Source organism: Dasypus novemcinctus, chromosome 1 (assembly GCF_030445035.2).
Source record: "Dasypus novemcinctus isolate mDasNov1 chromosome 1, mDasNov1.1.hap2, whole genome shotgun sequence".
Taxonomy (NCBI): domain Eukaryota; kingdom Metazoa; phylum Chordata; class Mammalia; order Cingulata; family Dasypodidae; genus Dasypus; species Dasypus novemcinctus.
Window position 1 is genome coordinate 79,059,979 of NC_080673.1, and position 27,966 is coordinate 79,087,944.

General features: G+C 33.6%; 1 protein-coding gene across 12 annotated transcripts in view; it reads right to left on the reverse strand.

The window, feature by feature from the left end:
* Positions 1–1,343: 1,343 nt before the first annotated feature.
* Positions 1,344–27,966, reverse strand: part of USP53 (ubiquitin specific peptidase 53) — a 75,657-nt gene continuing 49,034 nt past the window's right edge. For all 12 annotated transcript variants that reach the window (XM_058293392.1, XM_058293368.1, XM_058293401.2 and 9 more), the window contains 7 exons: positions 23,714–23,876; positions 23,095–23,247; positions 21,129–21,275; positions 19,385–20,117; positions 18,297–18,370; positions 5,425–5,521; positions 1,344–4,515 (listed from right to left, as the gene is read on the reverse strand). In XM_058293392.1, coding sequence (XP_058149375.1) covers positions 3,537–4,515; positions 5,425–5,521; positions 18,297–18,370; positions 19,385–20,117; positions 21,129–21,275; positions 23,095–23,247; positions 23,714–23,876 — 2,346 coding nt within the window. In that variant the 3' untranslated portion in view covers positions 1,344–3,536. The remainder of the gene's footprint in view (positions 4,516–5,424; positions 5,522–18,296; positions 18,371–19,384; positions 20,118–21,128; positions 21,276–23,094; positions 23,248–23,713; positions 23,877–27,966) is intronic.

Here is a 27,966-nt window from a genome sequence, read left to right on the forward strand (position 1 = left end):
CCTGCATCAGACCCTCCCCTCCGAGCATTCTAAACAGGTAACCCTCTTTATTATATTTTGATATGATTTTCTCAGCATTTTACTCTCCACCAACACCTGACCCTCTCCTGGTTCGTATGCTACCCCTCCCTCCCCCCACTTTTGGGCAACGTTACCCACCCGTCCCTCCCCAGCCACCCTCAAACCCGCAAAGCCCCAAGCAAAGGCAACCCCTTGCCCCCCTTTTATCTCTTCTTTGTGTTCATACTTACCATTCTTTATGATTTTTTAAGACAAGTTGTGGGTTTACAGAAAAATCATGCAGAAAATATAGCATTCCCATATACCTCCCCAGTTTTAACACCTTGCACTTGTATGGTATATTTGTTACAGTTGATAAAGAGTATTGTAATTGTAATATTAACTACAGTCCCTGGTTTACGTTAGGGTTCATCATTTGTGTTGTAACATATATATACCTCTTTTTTTTTTTTTTTGTAAGATTTATTTCTCTCCCCAGCCCCGTTGTTTGCTCTCTCTGTCCATTCGCTGTGTGTTCTTCTGTGTTCGCTTACATTCTTGTCAGGTGGCACTGGGAATCTGTGTCTCTTTTTTGTTGAGTCACTTTGCTGCGTCAGCTCTCCGTGTGTGCGGTGCCACTCTTGGGCAGGCTGTGCTTTTTTCGTGCAGGGTGGCTCTCCTTATGGGGCACACTCCTTGTGCGTGGGGCACCCCTACGTGGGAGGCACCCCTGTGAAGGCACTGCACTCCTTGCATGGCAGCACTGTGTGTGGGCCAGCTTACCACAGGGGCCAGAAGGCCCTGGGTACCGAACCCTGGACCTCCTATATGAGTAGGCAGATGTTCTATCAGTTGAGCCACACCCGCTTCCCTATATACAACCTAAAATTTCCCTTTTGACCCACATTCAAATACATGATTCAGTGCTCTTTTATTTTTTTGACTTGTTTTTTTTATTTTATCTGGCAGTAAGGTTGTGAGAGGCCCATATCACTCATTTACCTTTAAATTTTAGAAATGACTACTCTCTTAAAGGACCTAACAGTTGTGCATATATAAGTGACTTCAACTCATAACAGTTCATATAACTCAAGTTGGGTCATAAAGCCTAAAATATTTACTGTCCGGCCCTTTATAGAAAGTTTCCCATCTTCCTTAGGAACCATGCTTTGGACTTTGCAAGAGTTCAAATTGTAGGAGCTTCCTGTACTGACATTTTACGATCAGTAAAATTCCAAGTTCTCCTGAACTTTAAACTGACTTAACATTTCCCATAAAATACATGGGAGGGGGAGGAGGGGGAGGGGCCACAGTGCATAAATGCAATGAAAAGTCCAACAATATTAACTTAAAAATCAGTTTATCTTAAAATTTTTTGAACCATAAGAAACTGATTTCACATAAAAATATAACATTCTGAAGATAAATATTTTGAACATTACAATTATTGGTTCATTATTACAAAAATTCTTATAAGCTTATAACGAGATGAAAACATTTATAAAAATAGGTACCCCACAAGGAAAATTTTTTCATGTCAATGATTAATTAGTAACTATGTATTCAGTCTATATTTGGAGTGTCAACATAAAACGTTAGTTTATAATTTGTTCAGTACTATTACATGATTCAGGAAGTTTCAGCATGGACAGTACTTTAAAAGTCAGAATGAGACATTTTGATCTGATGTTTGCCCTCAGTTGTGATTGGCAAAGATAAATCTAGGAGATTTCTGTAAATGTCAGAAATCAGTTTATATATTTCAAATAACATTTTCAATGAGACATCTTAACCAATTAGAGAAACAAAACACAAAAATCTTACACAAAGTTTCTGAAAGACGTTAAAAATACTTGAAGCCTATTTTTTTAGACCTATAAAAATGTTATAAAAGTACACTGATTTCAAATATAATTTTACAAACTTTATGTAAAATTGTAAAAATAAACTTTAAGGATAAAATTTAAGTTGATATTCAAATATATCTGAATTAATAAGATAAAGTAATAATTATTCATTGTTATGGTTAGAAAAGGCTTAAAAATGAAAATTTTCTACTGGTGGAAGCCATAGTTTGGCCAAGGTTTGGTAAATAGGTGAGGTCAGTCTTTTATAAGCAATTATTTGCTATTTACCTAAAGCTACTCTAATATTATAATTTACAATTTGGAATATTTTAACACAATATGAAATTGGTCAAGATATTGAATTTACTAATTTACTTCATAGAATTATTTAGTTATATCTATAAAGTATGCACTTACAAAAGTAATAAAAATTTAAATTATATAGTTCTCTGGAGTGGACACTATAAAATTCTTTTCTAAACAACAATTAGTTTACCAGTTTAGTATAAAATAAAAACTAATGAAATAAGGCAATTAAAATAATTTATTTTCACCCATAAGGTCGCCATAATATTGGAAAATTCTTTTACTTTTTTAATCTTTTTTTTTTAAAGATACATAGATCCTTTACTTTTTAAAACAAAATCCTCTCCTGTGAAAGTAGGAAAAAGGGGAGAGATACTCACTGATAACATTTCATGAAAATTAAACCCTGTATATGAAAGGCAGAAATTTAATCTTGAAACCCAGATTCTTGAATCTGAAAATCAATAAATTGGGTTTACAGCCTATAATCAGGTAAGATTACAGCAGGGGAAATTTAGGCAGTCACAGTGACATTCACAATAAGAGGGCCCTAGGTTAACTCCTAACACTAGTTATTAGCAGCCCCAAATAAAACCAAACCAAAATAAAAACCTTTCACATTTAATATAAAATTAGAAACAAATGTAACAAGATAAATATACTAAAGTAATTTCCATTATTTTTAGCTTACATGGCTGAGGTAACGTTTATACACACAATAGACAAAAGCCCAATTTATGGAATTAGGCATTCTGAAAATAAAAATTCTAGGAGTGAAATCTTCTGTTCTGACCTTGAGAATTTAATTTAAAAATTGCTAATCATTAAGGCATTTCTTTTCAAAAACTATCAATTTCATGGGTCATTTTTAAGACAAAGGGATCATCTGTAGCAGACTATCATAGAAGTCAAAAACAAATGGGTGAAGCCCTCTTTCGGTTACCCACTAGAAAGTGCTTCATAAAGCTAATACTGTTTAGACAAAATATGTATCACCTGATATTTTTCAACTAGCATAATTTACCTATCTACATACATGATTATGGTTAGTTTAATACTTACGTGTCTACTAGTCACATAAAAGAAGGACAAATATTTATTCAACTGTAGCATATGGCAAATAATTTATTGCATACTCCCTGGTTTATTATTATCTGAGGCATGCAAGACTATTCAACAGGAACTTCCAAAATGTACATTGTTGATCATCACAAAATAATATCTATAGATGTTTGTGTGTATACATATAAAACATAAAGCGATTGATGGCTTTTAAAATGCCACAATTTATTTTTCTTTATCTTACTAGGTTTGGTCAGTAGGTTCCTATTTCTCATATTTTAATGGCCTCTTCTAAGAAGTATGAGCTTGCCAATTTCACACTCATCTATTACAGTGTATATTAGGTTTATATCTTTGCTCAGAAAGGCAGTTTGAACCAAGACTATTATGTAACACAGGTACTAGCCCTCTTTCAGTCTGAGATAATGAGTTATCATGACAAAAACCACTGCTCTCTGGAAAACAGAGCTTAGGCCTCTGATGGTATTTTAATCTGTATGTATCAGTCATGCAGCTATCAACCGAAAAATAGGTAGTTAATGTAACTGTCTTGCTTGGAAATGTAGAACTAGAATCTGATTGGCAAAATGTATCAACAACTGCATCAGACCTTGCCTGAAAATCATTAGTTGAAGAGCTGGATGGATGGTTTGGGGTACTGCCAACTCGTTCTTTCACTTGAAATGTTTCCTTAAGTTTTTCATCATTCATATATATATTCCCTTCTAAACCTGGTTCTGAAGATACACTGGGCTTCAGAACACTAGAAGAATTAACTTTAAACATCTCTGTAAATTTGACCTCAGTTGTAGATTCATTTTTCTCTGACTGTGACACTCTGGCTGTAACATATCTCTTTGGTGGCAAAGGAGGCGGTGGATTATGGCAAACAAGTTTTGGCGTTTGATGACCATCAGATCTGTGGACTGACTGACTTACATATTCCCTGGATACAGAGTTCTCAGAGCAACATTGTTCCATCAGATTTTGATGTTGCATCAGCGGAGCAGTTTCTGGCTTTAACCCAATAATTGTCACGTTTGACGACTGCAGTGGATATGGTGAGACTATTTCGTTATTGTTCACTCTCTTTCCAGAAGCAGAGTTTTCATCAACATGAAAAGGCAAACCTGTTCTCTCAGCATTTTCTACATTAAACCACTCAGAAAATTTGCATTCACTTAATTTCTCAAGTTTCTGTTCAGCTGACTGGTGGGTACGCTCCCTTGCAGTATGGTCCCTAAATCTTTGTGGACTGGATGAAGGGCATAACTTTCCATTGTTTTCATGTGTATGTGATCTGGAATATGAAAAGAAAAACAAACCTAAAGCACCATATGCAAATAAAACAGAGGAAAAAACAATCATTTGTCTTAAAGTTTGACTTCCCAATACAGTTTTTATTGTTTTTGTAACATATCAACAGAAGAGGGAAGATATTTGTAACCATTACATTTTATATTCTCTTCAAACCCAAAATATTTATGCCAAAATACTCAAATGCATACCAGAAACATCTGTCATTAATGCCATATTTCTAATAATTAGAAATAATGTAATTTCAAAAACTCATGTCAACTTACAAACACTGAAGTTACATTTGTGAAAAAATGAAGCACAGCTACTATGGGACATATGTTACAAACAACTCAAAATCTTAAAATACTTCCCCACTAATACAAGGAAGTTTAAAGAAATCAAGGTACTTTTATTTTGATATACAATGCTATAATGATAGCATACCAATTTAAAAAATTTATTAATCAAGATTAACTTTATTGAGGTAATAATTTCTAGAGCAAAGATAAATTATATCACATTGTAAACATATTTTATGACTAAAGTATTTTTCTCACAAATTACCTGAACCAGTGGTTCTTGAGTTACAGCAGAATCGCAATGAGTTGAGGCTTTGCTATATAGAGCGAGCCAGGTTCAAATCTCAGCTCTGTAGCTCTAGGCAAATGACTTAATCTAATCCCCCAATTTTCTCTTTAAACTATCACCTGATCCATAGAATGCTATGGGGATTAAAAGAAACAAGTATTGCACATGACACCTTTAATGGTTTCCTATAAAGAAAGCATTATACTGTTGACCATTGCTGTCAGAGTACTAATATGTATTTATGCCCTTTCAATAAATAAAAGTTCTTATATATACACATTTAGGATAAAAGGTTTTACTCTTTCTAAATTTCTATGATTACCTTTTTATCAAAGGATTTTTTATTTGTAGATGTGATTCTGGGTGGAACTCATGAGTATTATAGCTTACTTCCAAGTTCTTGAGTTCTTTCCTAAAGCCTGGGGGTAGGAGGAAACAAAATTATTTAAATCTTTCAGAATTCTTTCAATTTATACTTTTTGATATTTAGATCATTCTCTATAAACAGTTAAAAAACAAAAACCTAATTCTTCAAGACTCGACTCAAATGTACCTCTTATCTGAAACTGTAATGCAAAATTAAATTTTTTCCTAGTTTATTATCACTTCAGGGTGTTGGCAATGCCAGGATAGTGCTATTCCTGATGGGCTATGTGGAGCTGTGGATGTGTTCCTGGGTTAAATGAGACATGATCTTTATTAACAAAGTAGTGTGGAAAAATCCTCAAGTGAAGATAGATGGTTGGGCTGAAGTTAGGATTCAGTACTTTTTGGTAACTTCAGGCAACCCTCTTAATCCTGTTTAATTTCAGTTTCCTCATTTAATATAATGATATCTATTTTGCCTACCTCATGGGAATGTTAGGAATTGAAGTAGGCAACAAGGTATTATGAAATGTTTTACCACTACTAATTAGGTACTACTTATTGTCTGCTTATTCAAGTTATAAGAAATTGATATTAAATTATATACTTTAATCTTTACAATCTTATGGGGGGAAAAAAAACTATCATTTCCATTTTACAGATGAGGAAACATGCTTAGCAAGGTTAAGTGACTTACCCAAGGTTGCACAGCTACCAAATCAGAACCAGGTCAGTATGAAGCAAAAACCCATACTCTTAACCATTATGCCATATTACCGCCCAATAATTGATAGTTATCTTCCAGTTGGGGCATATAATAGACACCAATAAATAGTTTCTGAATATAATTTTCATAAGGTCCTATGAAAAGAATTATACTAACTTATAATGTGATTCTTACTACTTCCAGGCCTGGTACATAATAAAGATTTCAGATTCCAAATTAATCATTTTTCCCCCTTTTTGACTGTAGCGATCAGGATTAGAGCCCAACAGCCAATATGGTGCCACATAAACAATAACAAATATGGTTCTATTTCCTTCTTAATGATTCTGTGAGAGGGTTCACTGAAGGGACTTTAACAGAATGTCCAGAGTAAATCAATATCTACATTTGTGTCTCTACCTACAAAATATTAAACTAAAAGTTGACTCCTTCTAATCTTCAATAAATGAAAAGAGCTTCCTTACTATAGATAATGAGACACAAACAAAATCCCTGAAAGCTAAAACTCATTTTGTAGGGGAAAGATGGAGAAAAGAGATCCGAGTCATTTGGCTGTATAGAGGAGCTTTTCTGAGACCATCCCAGTTTTTGACACCCTTCTGGGAGGGCAGGTGGGTTATGAAAATCTGAAGGACTAGAGGAGTATTTTCTGTTGCCAAGCATGAAGGACCAGTATACTGATAGAAAAATCACAAGCACCAAGGTATAAGCCAAGTACTTAAGTATCTTCAGAGTTCTGTAAATTACTCTTGTGAACAACATATCACCAGCTTTTCATAGATATGAAAATTTAAAAATTATATTGTTTTAGTCATTTATCCTCATGGAAATAATAGTACAATTTAAGGAATACCCAGTATGTACCAGGTCTTCTGTTATTCATAAAATGTGATACATGGAGTCCCTGAGATCTTTTTAGGGGCTCCATGAGGTCAAAACTTTTCATAATATGGTATTTTTCTAGGGACTGAATAACATAGTGAACCCAGAGGTGGATGAGAATTGTGGTTAATAGTAGAAATACAAGAATGTCTTTCTATGAACTAGAACAAATGTATATTACTATTGCAAGGTTGTAAGAATGTAGAGAAGCATGGGAAAAATTAATGTATTTTAGGTTTATGGACTATAGTTAACAGCAATACTGTAATATTCTTGCATCAAAACCAAAAAGATGTATTAATCATAGGGGGATATGGAAAAAATATACCAAAATGTATGCTATAGACCATAGTACTAACATAGTCTGATGATATTACCTCATAATCCGTAACAAATGTTCCACAACAGTATAGTATGTTGTATGGGAATTCCACAAATGTTCATGATTGTTTTGTAAGTATACTACTTCTCTAATAAAAATATATTTTAAAAAAGATGGTAGTTGTTTTTTTCACTGTGTTTACTTTTGCATTGATCACGTAAAAACATTGATGGGTAAAAGTGCTAACATAAATTAAGGCAAAGAAACCAAGCTGTAGTAGTAGTAATTGTACCCTTCACCACCATACTTGTGACGGGGGGAAAAAATCAGTTTCACTTAAGAATGGTTGATGAGGCAGTAAAAATTATTTTATTAGTTTACTTAATTTACATATCTTTACACATCTTTTTAATACTCTGTGAGGTAATGGTTAGTATGCATAAAGCACTTTTGCTGCATACCAAAGTACAAGGGTTCTTTCAAGAAAAAGCATTTGTGGGATTGAGTTGTAGGCTAAATTTAGGTGGTTTTATCATGGAACATCATGTTTCCTTGAAAACCTGAATGACACACTTTGCTTATTCAGATGTGATTACAATGGCAGATATTTTCTTGAATTTTGGAAAACTTTGCAATCTCCTAATACTTACAAAGACTTTCTGCTAATATTGGTGATGATATTAACAAGCATGGGTTTTTTTAGATATTGCATAATGAAGTTTATCAACGTTTGGAAGACTTGAATAACTCCCATGACACCAATATTTTCCAAGTGACAATACACGATGTTACAAAATTATGCATGATAAAAGATCCAATGTGGTGGTAGTGTACATATAATAGTACAATTATAATAATGTGCTTTCATCTATTATTTGCAACACACATTCATATACCACATGAACAAATTGATGGGGAAAAAAACCACATGATTCATCTCAAATGATGCAGAAAAGGCATTCAACAAAATCCAGTATCCTTTCCTGATCAAAGCACTTTAAAAGATAGGAATAGAAGGAAAATTCCTCAATATGATAAAAGGCATATATGAAAAAACCACAGCCAGCATTGTACTCAATGACGGAAAAGGTGAAAGCTTTTCCTCTAAGATCAGGAACAAGAAAAGGATGCCCAATGTCACCATTGTTAGTCAACACTGTATGAGAAGTTCTAGTTAAAGCAATTACACAAGAAAAAAAAGAAAAAGGGATCCAAATAGGAAAATACGAAGTAAAACTCTATTTGCAGATGACATGATCCTATATTTAGAAAATTCTGCAAGGCCTACAGCAAAGCTACTTGAGCTAATAAATGAGTTCATACAAGTGGCAGGATACAAGATAAACACTAATGTTTTTGAACTTTAGTAATGAACAATCTGAGGAGGAAATCGGAAAAAATTCCCTTTACAATAGAAACAAAAAGATTCAATACCTAGGAATCAATTTATCTAAAGTATAGGACCTATATGCAGAAAACTACAAAACAATGCTAGAAGAAATCAGTGAAGACCTAAATAAATGGAAAGACATTCTGTGTTCATGGATTAGAAGGCTAAATATAATGAAGATGTCAATCCTACCCAAACTGATTTATAGATTCAATGCAATACCAATCAAAATTCCAACTGTCTACTTTACAGAAATAGAAAAGGCAATTACCAAATTCATTTGGAAGGGAAAGTGTACCCGGCCAAAAGTATTCTGAAAAAGAAGACCAACATGGGAGGAATTTCACTGTCTGACCTTGAAACATATTGCAAAGCTACAGTGTCAAAACAGTTTGTGGTACTGGCATAAAGAAAGACACATTGATCAATGGAATAGAATTGAGGGTCTAGAAATAAACCCTCACCTCTATGGTCAACTGATTTTTGACAAACCTACCAAGTTCATGTTAAAAGGACAAAACATCTCTTCAACAAATGGTGCTGGGAGAACTGGATATCTATAAACATAAGAATGAAAAAGGACCCCTATGTCACTCCCTATACAAGAATCAACTCAAAATGAATCAATAAAATGGCTTAATAAATAAATAATTGCACAAGAATAGCTAGAAATAGCAGCTATATACAGCAGGGGAAACAGATTGAGAGGTAAAGAATTTTCTTGCTTGTTCGTTATTATTATCATCATTGAAATAATGAAAATATTCTAATAATGATTGAAGTGATAAATGCACAACTATGTGAGTATACCAAATACCAATGATTGTACACCTTGGATGAATAGTATGCCTTATTAATATGTATCCAAAAAATTGATTTGTTAAAAAAAGAATTCTATAAACTAAAAAAAAAATAAAGTTCACTGATTTATCCCAGAGAGTCTCTCTATAACAGGGGTTCTTAACCAGGGGTCCAGGAGCTTGAACTGAATTTCAAGAAAACATTATTCTTGTGGGGACATGTTGGTGTGGGTGTGATATATTTCTTAAATAATACACAGTATAGTGTGGATTTAATAAGGGGTCTGTGGTTTTTACAAGACTGGCAAAGAGATCCATAGAACAAAAAAGGTTAAGAACCCTGCTCTAGAAGGACTTTATTATTTTTCTGCTTAAAAACATAGTTGTTTGTAAGCCTGAGGCTCAAAAACTGTATCAATCTCTTATACAGCTAATTTATTATAAAAAAGTAAAGATATTAAAACTAATCTTGATAATTTCTTTGTGTGTTTAAAGCTTAAAAAATTTAGGTTGAAGTTACATTATAATTTTCCAACCACTGTGATTTTTAAACTTTAGAATATTTTACTTCTTAGTATATTCATAATTTCAAGGTTAATATTCACAGGTACAAGCAAAAATACTTAATTCTTAAAAAATAATTCTTTACTTTTATTAAAGTTTCTACACAATGGGCAGCAGGAGGCAGCAGAGCCTTTATAAACATATTTGAAAATTTAATATTACTATGGCAGGCATTCAACCAATTCAGAATTCCAACTAACTTAAAAATAGATGTGTTATTTTTCCCTTCTGCTGACATTGACATCTACATGTCTTTACTGGGAATTTTGGCTCCAAGTCCTTTGCAAATCTGAGATAGTCTGATTTTAACACTTGGCACAGAAGAAACCCCAATGCCACGGCAAGAAGTTTTAACAAATAATGTGGATTTTGATATTGTATACAAAAAAGCAAGTTCAATATTTAAGAAATCAAAATATATATTTCATCTGAAAGGATGACCTAGTCTTAAAACAGACATCTAGAGCAGTAAAAACCAAACTGAAGGTTTAGATAATGTAATCTGCATCCTTATTATATAAAGAGCTCAGAATATAATGGTAATAATGCAATTACAAAGCCTAAACATTCAAGGAGCAATAATCCAACCAATCACTTGACATTACAATAAAAAGATGTTTAAGTAAAATATGAATACTTTAGAAAATAACCAAAATTTAACTGGATAAATATCTTTGGCTAAATTTACCATATATCAAAAGGAATTGAGAGATACTTAATTATGTAATATTCTACACTATAAGATAGCTAACCTTCAGAGGATACCAGGAAAAATAAGGCAGGAGGTTAGTAACTTCTTTTCTCACTGGGATTACAATTTGAAGAAAAAGAAAAATTGCTATTTTGCTTCAAATTAAGTTTCAATACCAGAGATTTATAGTTTGAGTATATAAGAGACAGTCATTTGGTAGTGCTGGGTCATAGCAGGAAAGAACAAAATGTGTTCATACATTGCCTCTCACTAGTTTATGAAGCTCTTAGGGAAAATAAATTTAATATGCATGCATAGTAACAAAACCAACTGACAAAAGTAATTCTCTAGATACACCATCTAATGTATTTATTTTTATGCTCTTAAGTTTGCAAAAAAAAATCTTAGAAAATCAAACTTATGTATATGCACAAACTCTTCCAATAATTTTTTTTCATTTGCAAATTCTAGAATAGAACATTAAGGATTATACTTTTCAATTAAGAAATTGGAGATACAGACTTTTTTTTTGTAATAATCAAGAGAATTAATAGACCTTTTGATCACTGATAACATCTTTTACTTTTGTCATTTCTAAGATCAGGATTCTCAGTTTGAACTAATTCTGACTTTTAGAATTACCCAAGATTAAGCTAAGTATTGCAGATTCTAAAAGCCAAATGGCAAAAGTTCTTGAAAGATCAAATAATTCCTTTGTGATCTATTTGTAAGTGAATACCCTAACCTATATATTAATCTCAGTGGCTAACCTTATTTATATACATTATCGAGAAGAGATTCATTAGGTATGAATTATTACCGCTGCCCCACCAGACACAAATACACATGCATCAGCTCATCTATCTTTCCCATCACAGAAAAACTGCCATTCTTTAATTCAAAACCTATCTTTCTACCCTTCTTTGTTTCCTTCTCATTCTGCCTTCAGGGATTTTTCTCCTCCAATTATTGCTCCATTCTTATTTTTACATCTTTCCCTCTGTACATTACTAGATCTTTATTTTCTTCAATATAAATGCACAATTCTCTCCATTAAGAAAAACACATCATATAATTCAACCAATCTGTGCTCATATATGAATCTTTCTGAACACTGGAGAAACAACTGAGTTTGTTTTTAGGATTCAATGAGATAAATGTGCCTGAACAGAATTTTTAGAAGTAATGCTTCCAATATTTGCTAAGCTGCCTTTTTTGTCTGTCATTTTATTTTTTGAAGTTGAAACAAAGTTTAATTAAAAAAAAAATCATGTCCACCAGAACATGGGATGTGACCTTATTTGGAAACAGGGTCACTGCATATGTAATGGATAATGGTAGGCCCTATATCCAATATAACTGGTCTCCTTACAAGAAGAGTGAAAACTGGACTCAGAGACACAGTGAAATGAGTATGATATAAAGGAAGCAGGGATTGGATTTATACTGTCATAAGCCATGGATTACCTGGAGCCACCAGAAGCTGGAAAAGGAAAGGAAGAATTCTACCCTAGAGCCATCAAAGGGAACATGAATGGACTGACACCTCAATTTTGGGCCTGAAGCCACAGAATTGTTAGAGTACACTGATGTTGTTTTAATCCACCCAGGTTGCGGTAATAAATGTATGGCATGTTTAGAAAGCTTAAAAACAACAAAAGCAGTGATAAGCTCTTGGTTTTATCTTATTCTCAAAATACAGCATTTTTTTCTATTCTTCACAATAAAGGTTTTGACAAACATGCTAAATCCATTTCCTCAGTTCTCAAATAATTTTTATTCTACTGTACTTTTAAAAATTTTATTCAGAAATAATTTTGAGGAGTCCTATGGATTTGCCTATTTGGACATGTCATATAAATAGAATTATATGTGTTCTTTTATGACTGGCTTTTCACTTAACACAATGTTTTCAAGGTTTCAAGGTTCATGTCGCAGCATATACTTTGTTCTTTTTTATGGCTGAATAATATTCCATTGCATGGATCTTACCACATTGCTCTTATCCATTCTCCAGTTAATGGACATTTGAGTTATTTCTGTTTTTGACTATTATGAATAATGCTGCTATAGACATTCATGTACAAGTTTTTGTGTGGATGTGTATTTTCATTTTTCTTGGGTATATATCTAGCAGTGGAACTGCTGGATCATATGGTAACTATGTTTAACATTTTGAGGAACTGTCAGACTGCTTTCCACCATGACTGCACCATTTTACAGCGTATGAGGGTTCCGATTTGTCCACATGCTCATCAACACATATTCCCTGCCCCTTCCCAAAAAAGTTGGCCCACCCTAACCAAGAAGGCTGACAGTAAGATACTTTAGCACTCAGTACCCCCACAGAAGCTTTAAACCCAGGAGAAACTGGCAGAAACATGTTTCTCAGGGTGCCAGAAAACAGCTAAAAGACTGCAGTAATGGAGAAAGTGTGAAATCAAGAAAAAGCCTTAAAAGTAGGTAGGATCTCGAGGCCCTGGCTTGCCTCTTCCACACTCCTCACCAGTCCAGCATAAAGCCAGCCCATGCTACCAGTATGGATCCCTGGTCCCGGTTCCAGAGGGAGCAGAGTGGACCTCGAGAACATGCTGGGAGCATGTATGTCTGGCCCAATCTATCTGGCGGGACTCAACATCCCAGAACTTCCCTGTGTGTACAAAGCATTTCTGAGAGTTTTGCTGAGGAGAGCTGTGGAGAAAAGTCAAATTGTGCTGTCTGGGGAAAGGAACTGCTGGCTGAAGACTACAGTGTTTAGGATCATGAGGAAATGGGTTCCTAGAAAAGAAGAGACATTTGTAACCACATACACAGGGAAATTCCTAGGGACACATCACAGTACATGCCCAAGGCAAGACTCAGCACAGAAAGGATCAGGGAGGCATTCTCTCCCAAATCTGTTCCTTTTCCCATATCCTTGCCTTTTTTCTTTTTTTTTTAAAGACTTATTTATTTCTCTTCCCTTCCCCCACCCCGGTTGTCTGTTCTCTGTGTCTGTTTGTTGCGTCTTCTTTGTCCGCTTCTGTTGTCAGCGGCACAGGAATCTGTGTTTCTTTTTTTGTTGAGTCATCTGGTTGTGTCAGCTCTCCGTGTGTGCAGCACCATTCCTGGGCAGGCTGCACTTTATTTTGCGCTGGGTGACTCTCCCTACCGGGCGCACTCCTTGCGCGTGGGGCTCCCCTACACAGGGGACACCCCTGCGTGGCAGGGCACTCCTTGCGCGCATCAGCACTGCGCATGGGCCAGCTCCACACGGGTTAAGGAGGCCCAGGGCTTGAACCGCGGACCTCCCATGTGGTAGACGGATGCCCTAACCACTGGGCCAAGTCCGCTGCCATGCTTGCCTTTTTGATAAATAATATATCTAGTTATATTAGTCCCAAACATAAGTATCTTCCCAGCTTCCTCGCTGTTCCTCATTCTATATATCTGTAACAAAAGCCAACTGAATCTACTGCCCAAATATTCTTGTACTCACTCTCCTCTTCTTTCTTGACACTGGCACTGCTTTAGTTCATGTTTTCATCTTTTCTCTCTTAGGATACTACTACAGACTGCTCTAAAACCACACTCTACATTACCACCAAAAAGACTTTTTTAAAATGCAAATTGGAGTATGCCTATCTTCTGGGTAAAGTTCTTTGGGCCTCTCCATTTCCTATAGGACTAAAAATAGCAAGAGGTTTATCATGATTTTGATTCTACCAATCCCTCTGTCCAAAATTTTGTAACTTCCATTTATGCACTACAGCTTCTACAAGATAAACTACTTATATTCTTGGGATGTGTCAAATAGTCTAAAGTACGTGATGTGGAGAAAGTATAATTTTTTTCTGCTTTGAATGTAATTTAAGGCATTTGAAATTCCTACCACTAGAGACCCATTTTAAAAAAAGAGCTAAAATAATCTAAATGACATTGTATAATTCCAAACTTGTTCCCAAATAAAAGCTTTTGCAATTGTAGGGGTGGTTTTTTGGCAGCAGAACCCATGATGACATAAGCAGACAAGTCTATATAATATCTCTATCAATGAAATAATTACAATAGCCTTATAAGTTTCCTATGACCATCTATACTTGTCTAGATTAACATTAAAAATTTACTTATATGGTAAACCAAATATGAAAATAAAAGAATTGCTGAGATTCCTTACCTTTGAAGTCTTTTAACTATTGATAAAAGTGATTCTTCAGGTCAGTAATAGAATTGTGCCACCATTTTATAAATGAGAAATAGAAGAAAGTCGAGAGAATTACACCAAATCAAAGTACTAAATAATTACGCTTTATTGGGGGGGGAAAAAAAACCACCGAAAAACCATGCAGGCCAAGTTTCTAGTTTGAGAAAGACATTTCTATACCACTTTTCTATATTTTTTCAGTTCTGGACTGGGGGAGGGGAATATACAGAGAGAAACCACAAGGTATGAACATTAACAAAGGTTCTCAAAGCAAAGACTGGCTGAGATTGTTATGGTAGGTTTCAAAATTTATTAAATAAAAATCACTTTAAAAATAGTGCTTGCGATGGGACCTCACATATATATTTTTAATGTAATATTATTACAAAGTCAATAAAAAATAAAAAAATAAAAAAAAAGAAAAAAGAAAAAAGAAAAAAAAAAAAAGAAAAAAAAAAACCAGGTTACGTACTCTTATATATTGGAAACCCATGCCTAACCTCTTAAAGCCATGCACTTTTGATCATCAAAATCTCTATGACCTTATGTTTTTATTACCACCAGGAAGCAAGCACCACTTTGTAAAGAGTACTGGATTTGCAGTTATTGTTCAATCTCACTGATTTCTACTGTGATTTCTGGCCAGCCCTTTACTGTTTCCTGTAATACTTGGTTACCAGACTTTTATCAGACTTTTAAAAACAGGCGAGACATTTTAATAAAAAGGGAAAGGAAGGTTATTTCCTTAATATAAGTGTTTCCTTCTGATATTATACCATTTAATGAAACAAAATAATTTAACATTTAAGCAAATTCACTGTCTGCAATCTCAATCTCCATAAGCCTTAAAGATGATAAAGAAAGCACATTTTAAAAGGTGTTTTTCATGACTATTTATTATGAAAAATTATATCCCTTCTACTCCACTTAAAGTTTGAAAATATAGTCTTTGATTGTGAATTCAATTATCACCTTGCTCACATTTTCCTTGACCCCTTCACCCCTACTCCTTCAGGTATATTAATCTTTTTAAAGTTAGTAAACTTTATTTCAACTTCAAAAAATAGTGATAATAGGCAGCTTAACAAATTATGGAAGCATTAATTTTTAAAAATCCTGTCCAGGCATATTTATCTTATTTAATCCTAAAGACAAACTCGACTTTTTTCTCCACTGTTCAGAAAGATGAATAAATGAACACAGATTTGTTAAGTGATATGACCAAGATCTTCTTTTTAATGAAGAAAATGGAAAAATAAAAAGCTTGATCATATTCACATCTCATAAAACTAAATCCCATGTTATTTTTTCTTTGACCTTTAGCACTTCTCTAGTACCTTCTTTCCCTTTGCTTCAAAAAGTATTACAATATTACTGTTAACTAAAGCCTATAAGTTATGTTAGTGGTATTTTCCCCCAGTATCAACATATTCTTAATGCCTTGTAATAAACAAACATTCTTGTATTTGTAGTATTAACCACAATCCTCATCTACCACAGAAATTATTGTTATAGTCCCTAGTTATCCTCTAGCTGTCTTTCAGTTTTCAGCCACAATCATATTTATAAATCATCAGTGCTAGTTATACTCATTATAATGTGCTGCCATCAACTCGATCCATTTCCACATATTTATATTCAACCTTTTAAAATTCTATATTCAGCATCCGCTCCCACTTCTCAATCCACATTCTGTCTCCCACTAACCTATACTCTATGGTTTAACTCCACAAATTTTATTCATCATATTTAGTTCCTATCAGCAAGACCATATATTTGTCCTTTTGTTAATATTAATCTTGTATCCTACATATGTTCAAGCATTTAAATTTCTTTGCTCTTTGGGGTGCTATGCAGTGCTAATCAATCACCCAGAATAATGTAATAATGTCATACCATTACATATTTGTTGTTTCTAAACTGAACTTTTTTCCAGCAGGCTGTTTATCAATCTTTTTCCTATCTTTAACTACGATGGTAGTCATTAAGGCAGTTCACATATTTTAGGCATTTTCCAGGTACTTGTAAAATTGCACTTTTCTGTTCTCTTGAAAATGAGGTGAGGTTATAATGCTTCCCTTTACAAATGAGATGTGGTGGAAATGCATTTGTGACTTTGGATGAAGATGTAAGGTTTTTTATATGATTTTCCATGTTTCTGACCCCTACTTTCACCCTGCTGCAATGATAAGAGAAGCATTTGTGGAAAGGGAGTTCCATTAGCCTGAAGCCTTGAGTGATTACTAGGGAGATTCCATGGAGGCCTCTACTAGACAGGAAGTGTGAGAAAGAAGCAAACTTGGAGAAAGACACTGAGATTTTGAAGTTATTACTGCATAACCTAAAACCTACCTATATTCACATCCTCCTTTTCTCATTCCCTGCAGTAGCTATTTCCACTCTTTAAAAATCTTTAAGTATAACTCTCCCAACTTTCCTCCTCATTACCCACAGACTTATCAATAAGTAACAGGACCATTCTTATCTTCTTCATTCTTATCTTAGAGAAAAACTAGTATTTTCTTTCTGTGGTCACCCCACACACCTCTGTTTATTAAAAACAAACAAGCAAAAAAGGGTGTGTGTGTGTGTGTGTGTGTGATAAAGTCAAAAAGACTAACAGACTATAAAGTTCCTAATCTATGAGATCATGGCCTTTGTAAATATAAAAATGTGCCTTTTAAGTAAAAGTAAAATGCTAACAAGTTGCCACAGACAGAGAGATAACCCTGCCTCCAACTGAATCCCAAAACATTAGTAATGGCTAACCAAAAGTAATGTGTTCAAGGGTCCCTAGTATAGAAAGGCAAATTCAAGCTCATTGGGAAAAAAAATGATTCAAAGATTAATTTATTATCTAAAAAGAAAAAGTCCAAGCAGAATAATGTGAGCAATCTAATGCTATTAGTGTTATATCAAAGACCTGTCTAAAAAGCATGTCCCAAAGGCTACAGACTTCAAAAAGCAATATTTAGCTAATCAAATAAAGACAAAAAACATATTAACTTTGTGAAGCAAATGTGAAAAATATAGCATGGACAGTGTAAACATACCAAAAATGAAAGTTACTTTCTTTCTTCTTATACATGCTTTATTAAATCATGATATACATATTAAGTTAATAAAAAATATTTTATTGATACTCTAAAGTTATCTTAAAATAATTTTTATAGTAATATCAAATGTTTTATAGTAATATCAAATGCAATATACTACTGCAATTGATTCTTTATTGAGACTATTACATTATATGTAAACGAAATTTCTACCTTCCAAGTAGTTTTTACTTTGAGAGGTACAATCCACACCTTCTATATTTAGGTTGCTTGACTTAATCTGGTCACTAGAAAAGAAAGCAAAACATGAACCAAAAATATCCACAATTATTTTTGATTATTATCTTAGTTTATCCTAAGAAAAAGGTAGGTACATTTGTTAATTATTTAATGCCATGTGCTGTTCTAGAGGCTTAATGTAAATTAGTTAATTTACACCTCACAACAACACTTTACACATTGGTTGCCATAGATCTTTGCTAACTTTCAGTTTGTTCCTGATATTATCTTAGGCTATACTGCCATTTCTCATACACTACAAATTACCCTTCCAAATAAAAGTTCCCTCATGTCTTTATTGCAATTATTTTTTAAAAAATATAAGCAGTTGATTTTTTGCTTATCTAGCTTTTTAATAGCAAATGTGATTAAATACCAGCTAACATCAAATTAAGATATTTTAGAAAGATTAAAAGCAGAAATAGTGACTAGATTGACTTAAGAAATCAGTCACTTAAACTGTGATTATATTTCAGAGGTCATATAAAGAAGTTAAAATGTACTGCTCATAGTAATATATGTGCTAATTAATTATTTGAACACAGTTATTTGGCAGCACTCTTTTACATTCAGCAAAGGGAAAATATCTACTCCATGGAATTAGGCTGTGATAGTAGAAATAGCTCCAGTTGGTTCTGAGTTATAGATGTTAGAGATGAGATAAAGAGCATTAAATAGAATGGAGAATTAAACTATTAACATCATGGCTAAGATGACATCATCTGCTTTAAAACCTGTAGTATATACCGAAAGTTGGCAATGAAGGCAACAATGATTTCCTATTTCAGTAACATTCCAAATTTCCTAAAAATAAACAGCTATTATTTTTGGAATCAAGAAATAATTTTTTAAAAATAGAAACATGAAATATCAAATGTCCTGCAATATCTCAGGTTGCTATGTGCTCATGCTCCTTCTATGATATTTCATTATGTCCTATTATGTTTCAATGACCCCCAACCTTTAAAAACTACTTTGAATAATTAGCAAGCGGGGTATCATTCAGATGATTTGTATATTACCTGAAGGATGCTGTTTCTTTAACACCATTGATATCCATTACAGTACCATTTCCATAGTTAACAGGTGAGTCCAAATTAGTTGATCCATTACTGATATGGTTTTCATATCCAGATTCAATCCTTTGCATCTGCCGATTGTCATCATGAACTTTAGTCTCTATGAGGCCTTTATCTTTCTCTGTTCCTTTTCCATTAGATTCAGGTGAATTCCTGCTTCCTATTTCTTGCTTCATTTCATCTTCATATATAGTCATTAAACCTTTTTGCTTTGGATTTTCTTTTGGCCAATTGTTAAAACTATGATCTTTGCTGCATTTAGTTTTGATACTTATATTTGATTTATGCCTTGGACTGTGCTGCCTTTTTTCACTTTCACTAAAAATGCTATCAACATTTAATGTTTCTCTCATAGGTTTCCAACCTCGGTTCCGGCCTTTACTGCTACTATTACTGTTGCTTCCTTTATCCCTAGACTCCTGGCTGCTGTCTGTATCATATCCAGTGCCACTGTCACTCTTAACTTTGCTAGATATTTTCTCTCCTGGAGCAAGAATCTGGGATTTACTTGAACTTAACATTGGTGCAGAAGTTTGACTCTGATGGGCAACTCGGTCATGTTTACATGTTCCTTTTCCTTGACTATGATACAGATGAGGATTCCCATATTGTCTAAAGCCATTTGGAGCAGGAGGTGATCCAGACTTGAAATATGAATGGTCTTCATCAACCAAATCTTTAAAAATAAATAAATAATTTAAGATACAAATTAACTTCTCCTGGGAGTCACTTTTTCAGTCACAAGTCGAATCACCTTGTTAGTTTAAGAAGAAACATTAAATAGTAATAGGTAAACGAGAATTAGAAGGAATTAAATTATATCACATGGTACTTTTTCAGTCCCTATTATGTTAAATGAGGGGAGGCATTTATAAAAGAAATGATTATATATTGACTTGAAACACTGATCTATAAGGTAGATAAAGCAGTTTTTAAAAGAAAACAAATATTCACTCACTCCTAATTAAAAAAATGAAAATTATGAAAATGAAATATTTTCCACCACTTATATTGGTAAAGATTTAACAGTTTGTTAAACTAATTATTGCTGTGAGTGTGAAGAAAGAGACATTCAATCACTATTTGCAATATGGGGTTACAAACTGGTTTGGTTTTTCAGAGAGCAATGACATATCTATCAAAACTAAAAATAAACATACACTGATCCAGTGATATCTGAAATAATTTTATGCTATGGATATGCTCAAAGTGTGCAAAAGTATATGTAAAATGATATAACTGCAGCAAAAAATCTGAAATCAGTCTTTAAATAAATCAGTTAAATGATAGTATGTCCATAATGAAAAGTACATAAAACCATAAAAATCTGACATACTCATAATTAACTGCAAACTATGAACAGTGGAAGGGAGGAAGGATCAGGTGTTGGTGCAGAGAAGAAGCCTTTTTCATTTAATTTTGTAAGCTTCCTTATTAATTGAATATGCCATATGGTGAATTGCATTTATAATGAAAGGTAAAGGTAAAATATCACAACATAAACACAAGTATCCTAGACTAGAATTAAATAAGAACCAGAGAGATTCTGCATTTAAAATTTTAGTATAGCTATATTAAGAAATGGATTGTTCAGTATTTATAAAATTCTGTTTTAAAATAAGATTTTTAGCAGTCCCCACCCCCACCCCCACCCTTAAAATGAATCTGCTATAAGTTTTTAAATTACCTCTGTGATGGCCCAAATCCTTTCTTTGTCCCCTCTCCAAATCTTTCCTTTGTGAAGAAAGTAAGTTTTTCTGTTCAATGGCTTTCAAAGCACATTCTCTGGAAATGTCTTTCATCTTTTCCCTTTGGTCATTGTGACTTAACTTAACTGTGAAAAAAGCCACTCTTTCAATGACGCAGCTCATTTTTCAAAATGCTCAATAAAAGTACAAATTGAAGCATATAAAATTTTAAGACTTTATACATTAAAAATAAAACATAAAGTATAGCAAAGCTGATTTTATGCTTAACTAAAAACTAAATGTGATTTACCCTGACATTGTATATGCATGTTATCTCTTACAACTTCATGTATAGTCTCTAAAGAAAGTGTATAGGAAAAAAGTGACCCACAATTAAAGTAATAAGAGCTAATGGTAACTCAGTGGTCACTATGTGTTAACTCATTTATCCTCTGAGGTAGGTACAATTATTGTCTTCATTTCAGATAAAGAAACTAAAGCACAAAGAAGTTAAAAACTTGTCCAAGTTTATAAGTTATGGAATCACTGTTATAAGTGATGTCCAAGTTTATAAGTGATGGAATCAAGTGATGGATTATTAACACAAGCTGTCTGGTTCCAATGCTTGTGGTTCTTAAACACATCCACTATTGCTGGGCTTTTATTAAAAGTAGGTGTCTTTTGAAAAACATACAATCTGATAATTTAAAGCTATAAACAATCAGGGAAAAAAGGTATAGTTTATGAGGTTCTCCCCCTCACCCCCATTAAGAGTTTTAAAATCTCTTTGTTGATGATAATCATTAATTCTAGACCTTACTACCCTTTATTAAATGGGTTAATTTTATGGTCAAACTCACTCCACTAATATAGTTAAAAGTTGTTTATAAATCATCCTGAACATTCACTCAATTAGAGTTTTATGTTCTAAACCATAGCTATATACAGTACTATAATGTCTAATTTTGGATCCGAGACATAAGACTTGGCTTGTGAAAATTAATGTCATGGGATGACAATAACAAGAAAGTTTCATAAAAATGAGGTGAAGAACAAACCATGGCTATCGCAACTTTGAGGTAATGCTACATCCACTAACTGTAAATTTAATTTTGGCACACAGGCCAAATTATTAGCTCATGTGTTTCTTCTCCAAGTTGATTATTAAATCCTTGAAGGAAGGCCATTATAGATCATTTTGGTAACTGTCCAGATTGCCTTGGGCTACCATGGTTCTAAGTAAATGAAAACACTCAAATACCAGATGAATCAAATTTTTCAAATGAAACTAAACCTTTCAGAGAATGAATATAACGAAAGACAAAATTTTGTATTATCTACTTGATATTTTTACTTCATGGCTGTAGCAGTTTGATATGTTGATGAATACCAAACAGAAATATTGGATTATATTTGTAAACTGATCTTTTCCTCTGGGTCTATTAGATTATATTGGATTCATAGGTTTACTTCATTAAATAATTATATAAACCTCTTGTGCCAATAGGCATGCCAAAAGGCATGGATGGCAAAGGACAGAGTTGAGGGTTCTTACTGTTGGAGTTTTGATGCTGGAGTTTGATGCTGAAGGTGGAGTCCTAGCAAGTGAGGAACTCTGGACCCAGAGAGAAGCAAGACCCTGGAAGGGAGGAACCCAGGAAGCCTGAACCTTCACAGATGTTGGCAGCTATCTTGCTCCAACACGTGAAAAGAGACTTTGGTGAGGAAAGTAACTTATGGTTTCTGACCTGGTATCTGTAAGCTCTTGCCCCAAATAAATACCCTTTATAAAAACCAAACAATTTCTGATATTTTGCATCAGCACCCCTTTGGCTGACTAATACAATGCCTAAGGCAAACTAGTTAAACACCCTCCTTTTGTTTGGTTCTCAACAGGAATTATAGACTCATTAAATAAAGAAAGTGGGAAACTTAACCAACCAGGGACAATTTAAACACACATACCTGGTCCTCTACCTCCACTTGTCTGAACATGGTTCCGATTAAATGATGAAATATTATCTGTTTGAAATTTCTGACTTTCTCTCTGCTTTGCTTGATCACCAAATCCATTTTCTTTTAAATTATCTGATTTGTAAATTGAGGGCTTTTCACATCCTTAAAAAGACAAAGAGGAATGTATTATCCCCTTTTTCTATCTACCAGGAGAAGAGATGTTTGAATCATCTATTTTCAGACACTTTTAATACTATAGTCAAAATTACTTAAAAACTTAGAGGACTGATATTACTTAAGGATTTCTATATAATTTATAAGGTATTGAAAAAAGGCCAAGCTGCTTTAGACCTTTCCATTTTCCTAAATTACTTTAAATCTCAATATTTATTGCTAGAAATACTTACCGTCCCCTTCTATGCTTGTGAGTTCATTATATTGGTTGATTCTTGAAGGTATCGGCCTTTCTAAAGATTAACTCAGAGGACTAGAATTTCACTGTACTCTACTTTACCGAAATTAAAATTTGAAATTATCCTTGACATTTATTTTCTATTCAGTATATTAACCCTAGGTGATTGTGATAATAGAAAAATACTAAAAATATAAAAAATAAAAGAAGAATTACCCATATTTTCTGCAACAGATTTATAATGTGACCAGTGGATGACCTGTCTGAGTGCATCTTCGGTAGAAATTGCTGTGCCATCTGGGTTTGCATAAAACAAAAGCAATGGCTGGAAGTGGCATCGGATGCACTTGGAGACTACATCTTTCCATCTAGTTCCAACCTAAAAGATGGCACATTTTCAAAACCACTATGAATAAAAATAAAACCCTTTATTTTATTCAAAATAAAACACATTATAATCAATGTGTAAAATGAAAAGGCTGAGACTCTGAATAAATTCGTATACTAAAAAATTTTAAAGACATTCTTGCAGTTCAACTGTCCATCATTTTATATAGCTAATCTCATTTTATTTAATAACTTGTCTAAATAAAAATCCATGAAAAACTGATGGGAAATACATAGACTCTCTATGTCAATAGGTCAAATTTAAAAAAGGTTTTCATATACATGGTTGATTGACCTTTGACAAAGATTTCAAGACAATTCAATGGGGAAAGATAAAGTCTGTTTAATAAATGGTACATTAATTTGGTACACATATTAAGAAAAAAAGAAGTTTGGCCCCATTATACACAAAACATAAAAATTAACTTACTGGATCATGTAAAACTATCAAGCTTATAAGAAAACAAAAGATTTATTATTTTACTATTATTCTTTTATAGACACTATTATTCTAGCAATGGAAGAACTTGTATCATTGATATAAAGTCAGTGGCCACCAAGGATCTGAGGGAAGGGAGAGGGAAGGATAGGTGTAACATGGGGACATTTTTGGGATATTGGAATTGTTCTGCATGACACTGTAATGATGGATACAGGAGATTATATATTTTTTCAAAACCTATAGAATTGGGTGGGGCAAAGTGTAAACTATAATGTAAACTATAGTTCAATGTTAGTAGCAAAACTTCAATATGTGTTCATCAGTTGTAACAAATATACCATACTAATAAAAGATGTTGTTAAAGGGGGAAAATGTGTGAGGGGAAGGGGGTGGGGTATATGGGAATTCCCTATATTGTTGATGTAACATTTATGTAATCTAAAGCTTATTTAAAAATAAAAAAGATATTAAAGATAAATAAATAAAAGTATGCTATTTAATTTCCAAATAGTTGGGCATTTTCTGGATATGGTTATTTCTGAGTTAATTTTGTATTGTCAGAGAACATACTCACTATGATTTGAATCCTTTTAAATTTTTTGTGACTTCTCTAAGGCTTATAATATATGGTCAATATTTCATGAAGTATTCTGATGTTGTTGGGTGTAGTGTTCAGTAATTGCTGATCAGCTCAAGTTGATAATGCAGTTCAAGTTTTTCCTATCTACTTGTTCTATCATTTCCTGAGAAGGGAGTATTGAAATATCTTGCTGTAATTGTGAATTTGCCTATTTCTCCCTTGCATATCACTTTTTGATTCATTTTGAAATTGTTATTAGATACATAGTTAGGATTTTTCTATCTTCTTGATGAATTGACCCTCTCATCATTATGTAAAGTCCCTCTTTATCCCTAGTGATAGTCCTTATTCTGAAATCTACTTTGATATTAATATAGTCACTTCAGCCCTACTTTCATTAGTGTTGGTATGGTATATTTTCTTCCACTTTTAATCTTTGCCTTTATATTAAACATAGGTTTCTTTTATGCACATAGTTAGGCTTTGCTTTTGATGCAATGAGATACTCTCTGGCTTTAGAATATTAAATATTTATATTTAATATTATGGATAGTCTGGATTTAATCCTATCATTCTGCCAATTTTTTTCTATTTATTACATATTATTTTATCCTTTTTTTCTTTTTCCCTACTCTCTCTTGAATTGTGTATTTTTTAGTATTATTTTATTCTCACTATTGGCTTATTAGTTACACCTGTTTTATACATATTATTTACATTAATATTCATATCAATTATATCTTATAAATAAGATGTACGTATATATATTACATACATCTTACAGTCTATTTTCAAATAATTTACCGTTTCATGTATAATTTAAGAACCTAATAATAGTAAACTTCTATATACCCTTCCCAGTGTTTGTTCTGTTGGCATACATTTTCCTTTTACATTACAAAGCCCCGCAAGATCTTACATTAGACAATTATTTTTAAAAGACTTTAAAATGAGAAAAAAAGTCTTTTACATTAAGGCACATGTTTACCACTTCCTGCACTCTTCCTTTCTAATGGAGACGCGGTTTTCACATGGTATAATTTCTTTCTGTCAGTAGAACTTCCTGTTTAACAGTACAAGTCTGATGACTGAATTCTGTCAACATTTTTGTATTCTTTTTTAAAGATATTTTTGCTGAATATAGAATTCTAGGCTGACACTTTTTCTTTAATACCTTGAAGTCGTTATCTGTTGTTCTCTGGTTTAAATAATTTCTGATGAGATGCCTGTTATCTTTTTATTACTGGTTTTCAGCATTTTTATTATGATGAGCACTGGTATGGTTTTCTTTAGGTTTATTTGGATTGCAGTTTATTGAAATTCTCACATCTTTGGTTTAACTTTTCATCAAATCTGAAAAATTTTGGGTCTTTATTTCTTCACATATTTTGTCCCCCTCATTTTCTAGGACTTCAGTTACATGTGTGCTGGACTACCTATATACAGGTAGTATATTCTACCTGTAGGATACTATTATGTTTATTAGTATCCTACAGGGTACTAATCTTCTGTTCACTTCTAAATAATGTTTTCCTAGCTATGCTTCATTTTAGATAGTTTCTACTACTATGCCTTCAAGTTCACTGACCTTTACTTTTTTTTTTAAAGATTTATTTTTTATTATTTATTTATTCCCCCCCCCCCCAGTTGTCTGCTCTCTGTGTCCATTCGCTTTGTGTTCTTCTGTGACTGCATCTATCCTTATCAACGGCACTGGGAATCTGTGTTTCTTTTTGTTGCATCATCTTGCTGTGTCAACTCTCCATGTGTGCAGCACCATTCTTGGGCAGGCTGCACTTTCTTTCATGCTGGGTGGCTCTTCTTACGGGGTGCACTCCTTGCGCATGGGGCACTCTTTGCGCGTGGGGCTCCCCTATGCAGGGGATACCCCTGTGTGGCATGGCACTCCTTGCGCACATCAGCACTGTGCATGGGCCAGCTCTACATAGGTCATGGAGGCCTGGGGTTTGAACCGCGGATCTCCCATGTGGTAGGTGGACACCCTATCCATTGGGCCAAGTCCACTTCCCTACTTTTTCTTTTGAAGGAGGTACCAGAGATTTAACCTGGGACCTTGTACATGCAAAGCAGGCACTCAACCACTTAGCGACACCCACTCCTCTGACTTTTACTTTTGCAAGCCTAAGCTGTAGTTAGTACAGCAGATTTTTCGGTTTGGATATTGTATTTTTCATATCTAGAAAATGTTTATATTTTCAATTTTAATTTATTTTTTATCTTCTTTTTCTTCCTCATCATTCTGTTTTGCTCTACATTCTTGAACATAAGGAGTACATGTTCCATCTTTGTCTATTTTTATTAATTCTTCTCCTGGTCATAGGTCATATTTTCCTACTTCTTTGCATACCTGGTAATTTTTTATTAAATGCCATTTTGAAATGGTATATTGAAATTTTACTGAAATTTATGTTGTTGGGCACTGAATTTTGTTGTCTTCCTTTAAAAAGTGTTAGACTTTGTTCTGGCATGTAGTCAAGTTATGTGTGGTCTGCGGTCAGTTTGATCCTTCCAACACTTGGCCTTAAGCTTTGTTATAGTAGGTCCACAACAATCTTTGGTCTAGGGATGATTTAGCTCCACTATTAAGGTGGTAGTTTTCTGAGGGATCTACCTGATGCCCTGCGTATTATGTTTCTCTAATCTTGCCGGTGAGAATGCAAACTATTCCTAGCCCTGTATGAGCTTCAGGAACTGTCTGACCTTCTGTCTTCTGGTGGTTCTTTTCCCTGCCTTGTGCAGGTTTGCCTCACATTTATGTGCAGATCAATATTCAGACAAAGATACTATGGAACCCTCAGCTAATCTTCAGAATGTTCTCTCTGTGCAGCCTCTTTTCTATATTCTGTCCTCAAATTTTAGTCATTTTAGCCTTGCTGAACTTTAATTTTTGTACCCAGAACTCGGACCACCTAGGCTTTGTTTGGGCTCCCCTCCCTGTGTTATAACCTAGAAACTACCTCTAGGTTTAGGTAAGTGTAGGGTTCATCATCTTTGCTTCTTCTTTCTCTGTTCAACTGCCTGCTGTCTAATATCTTTTAA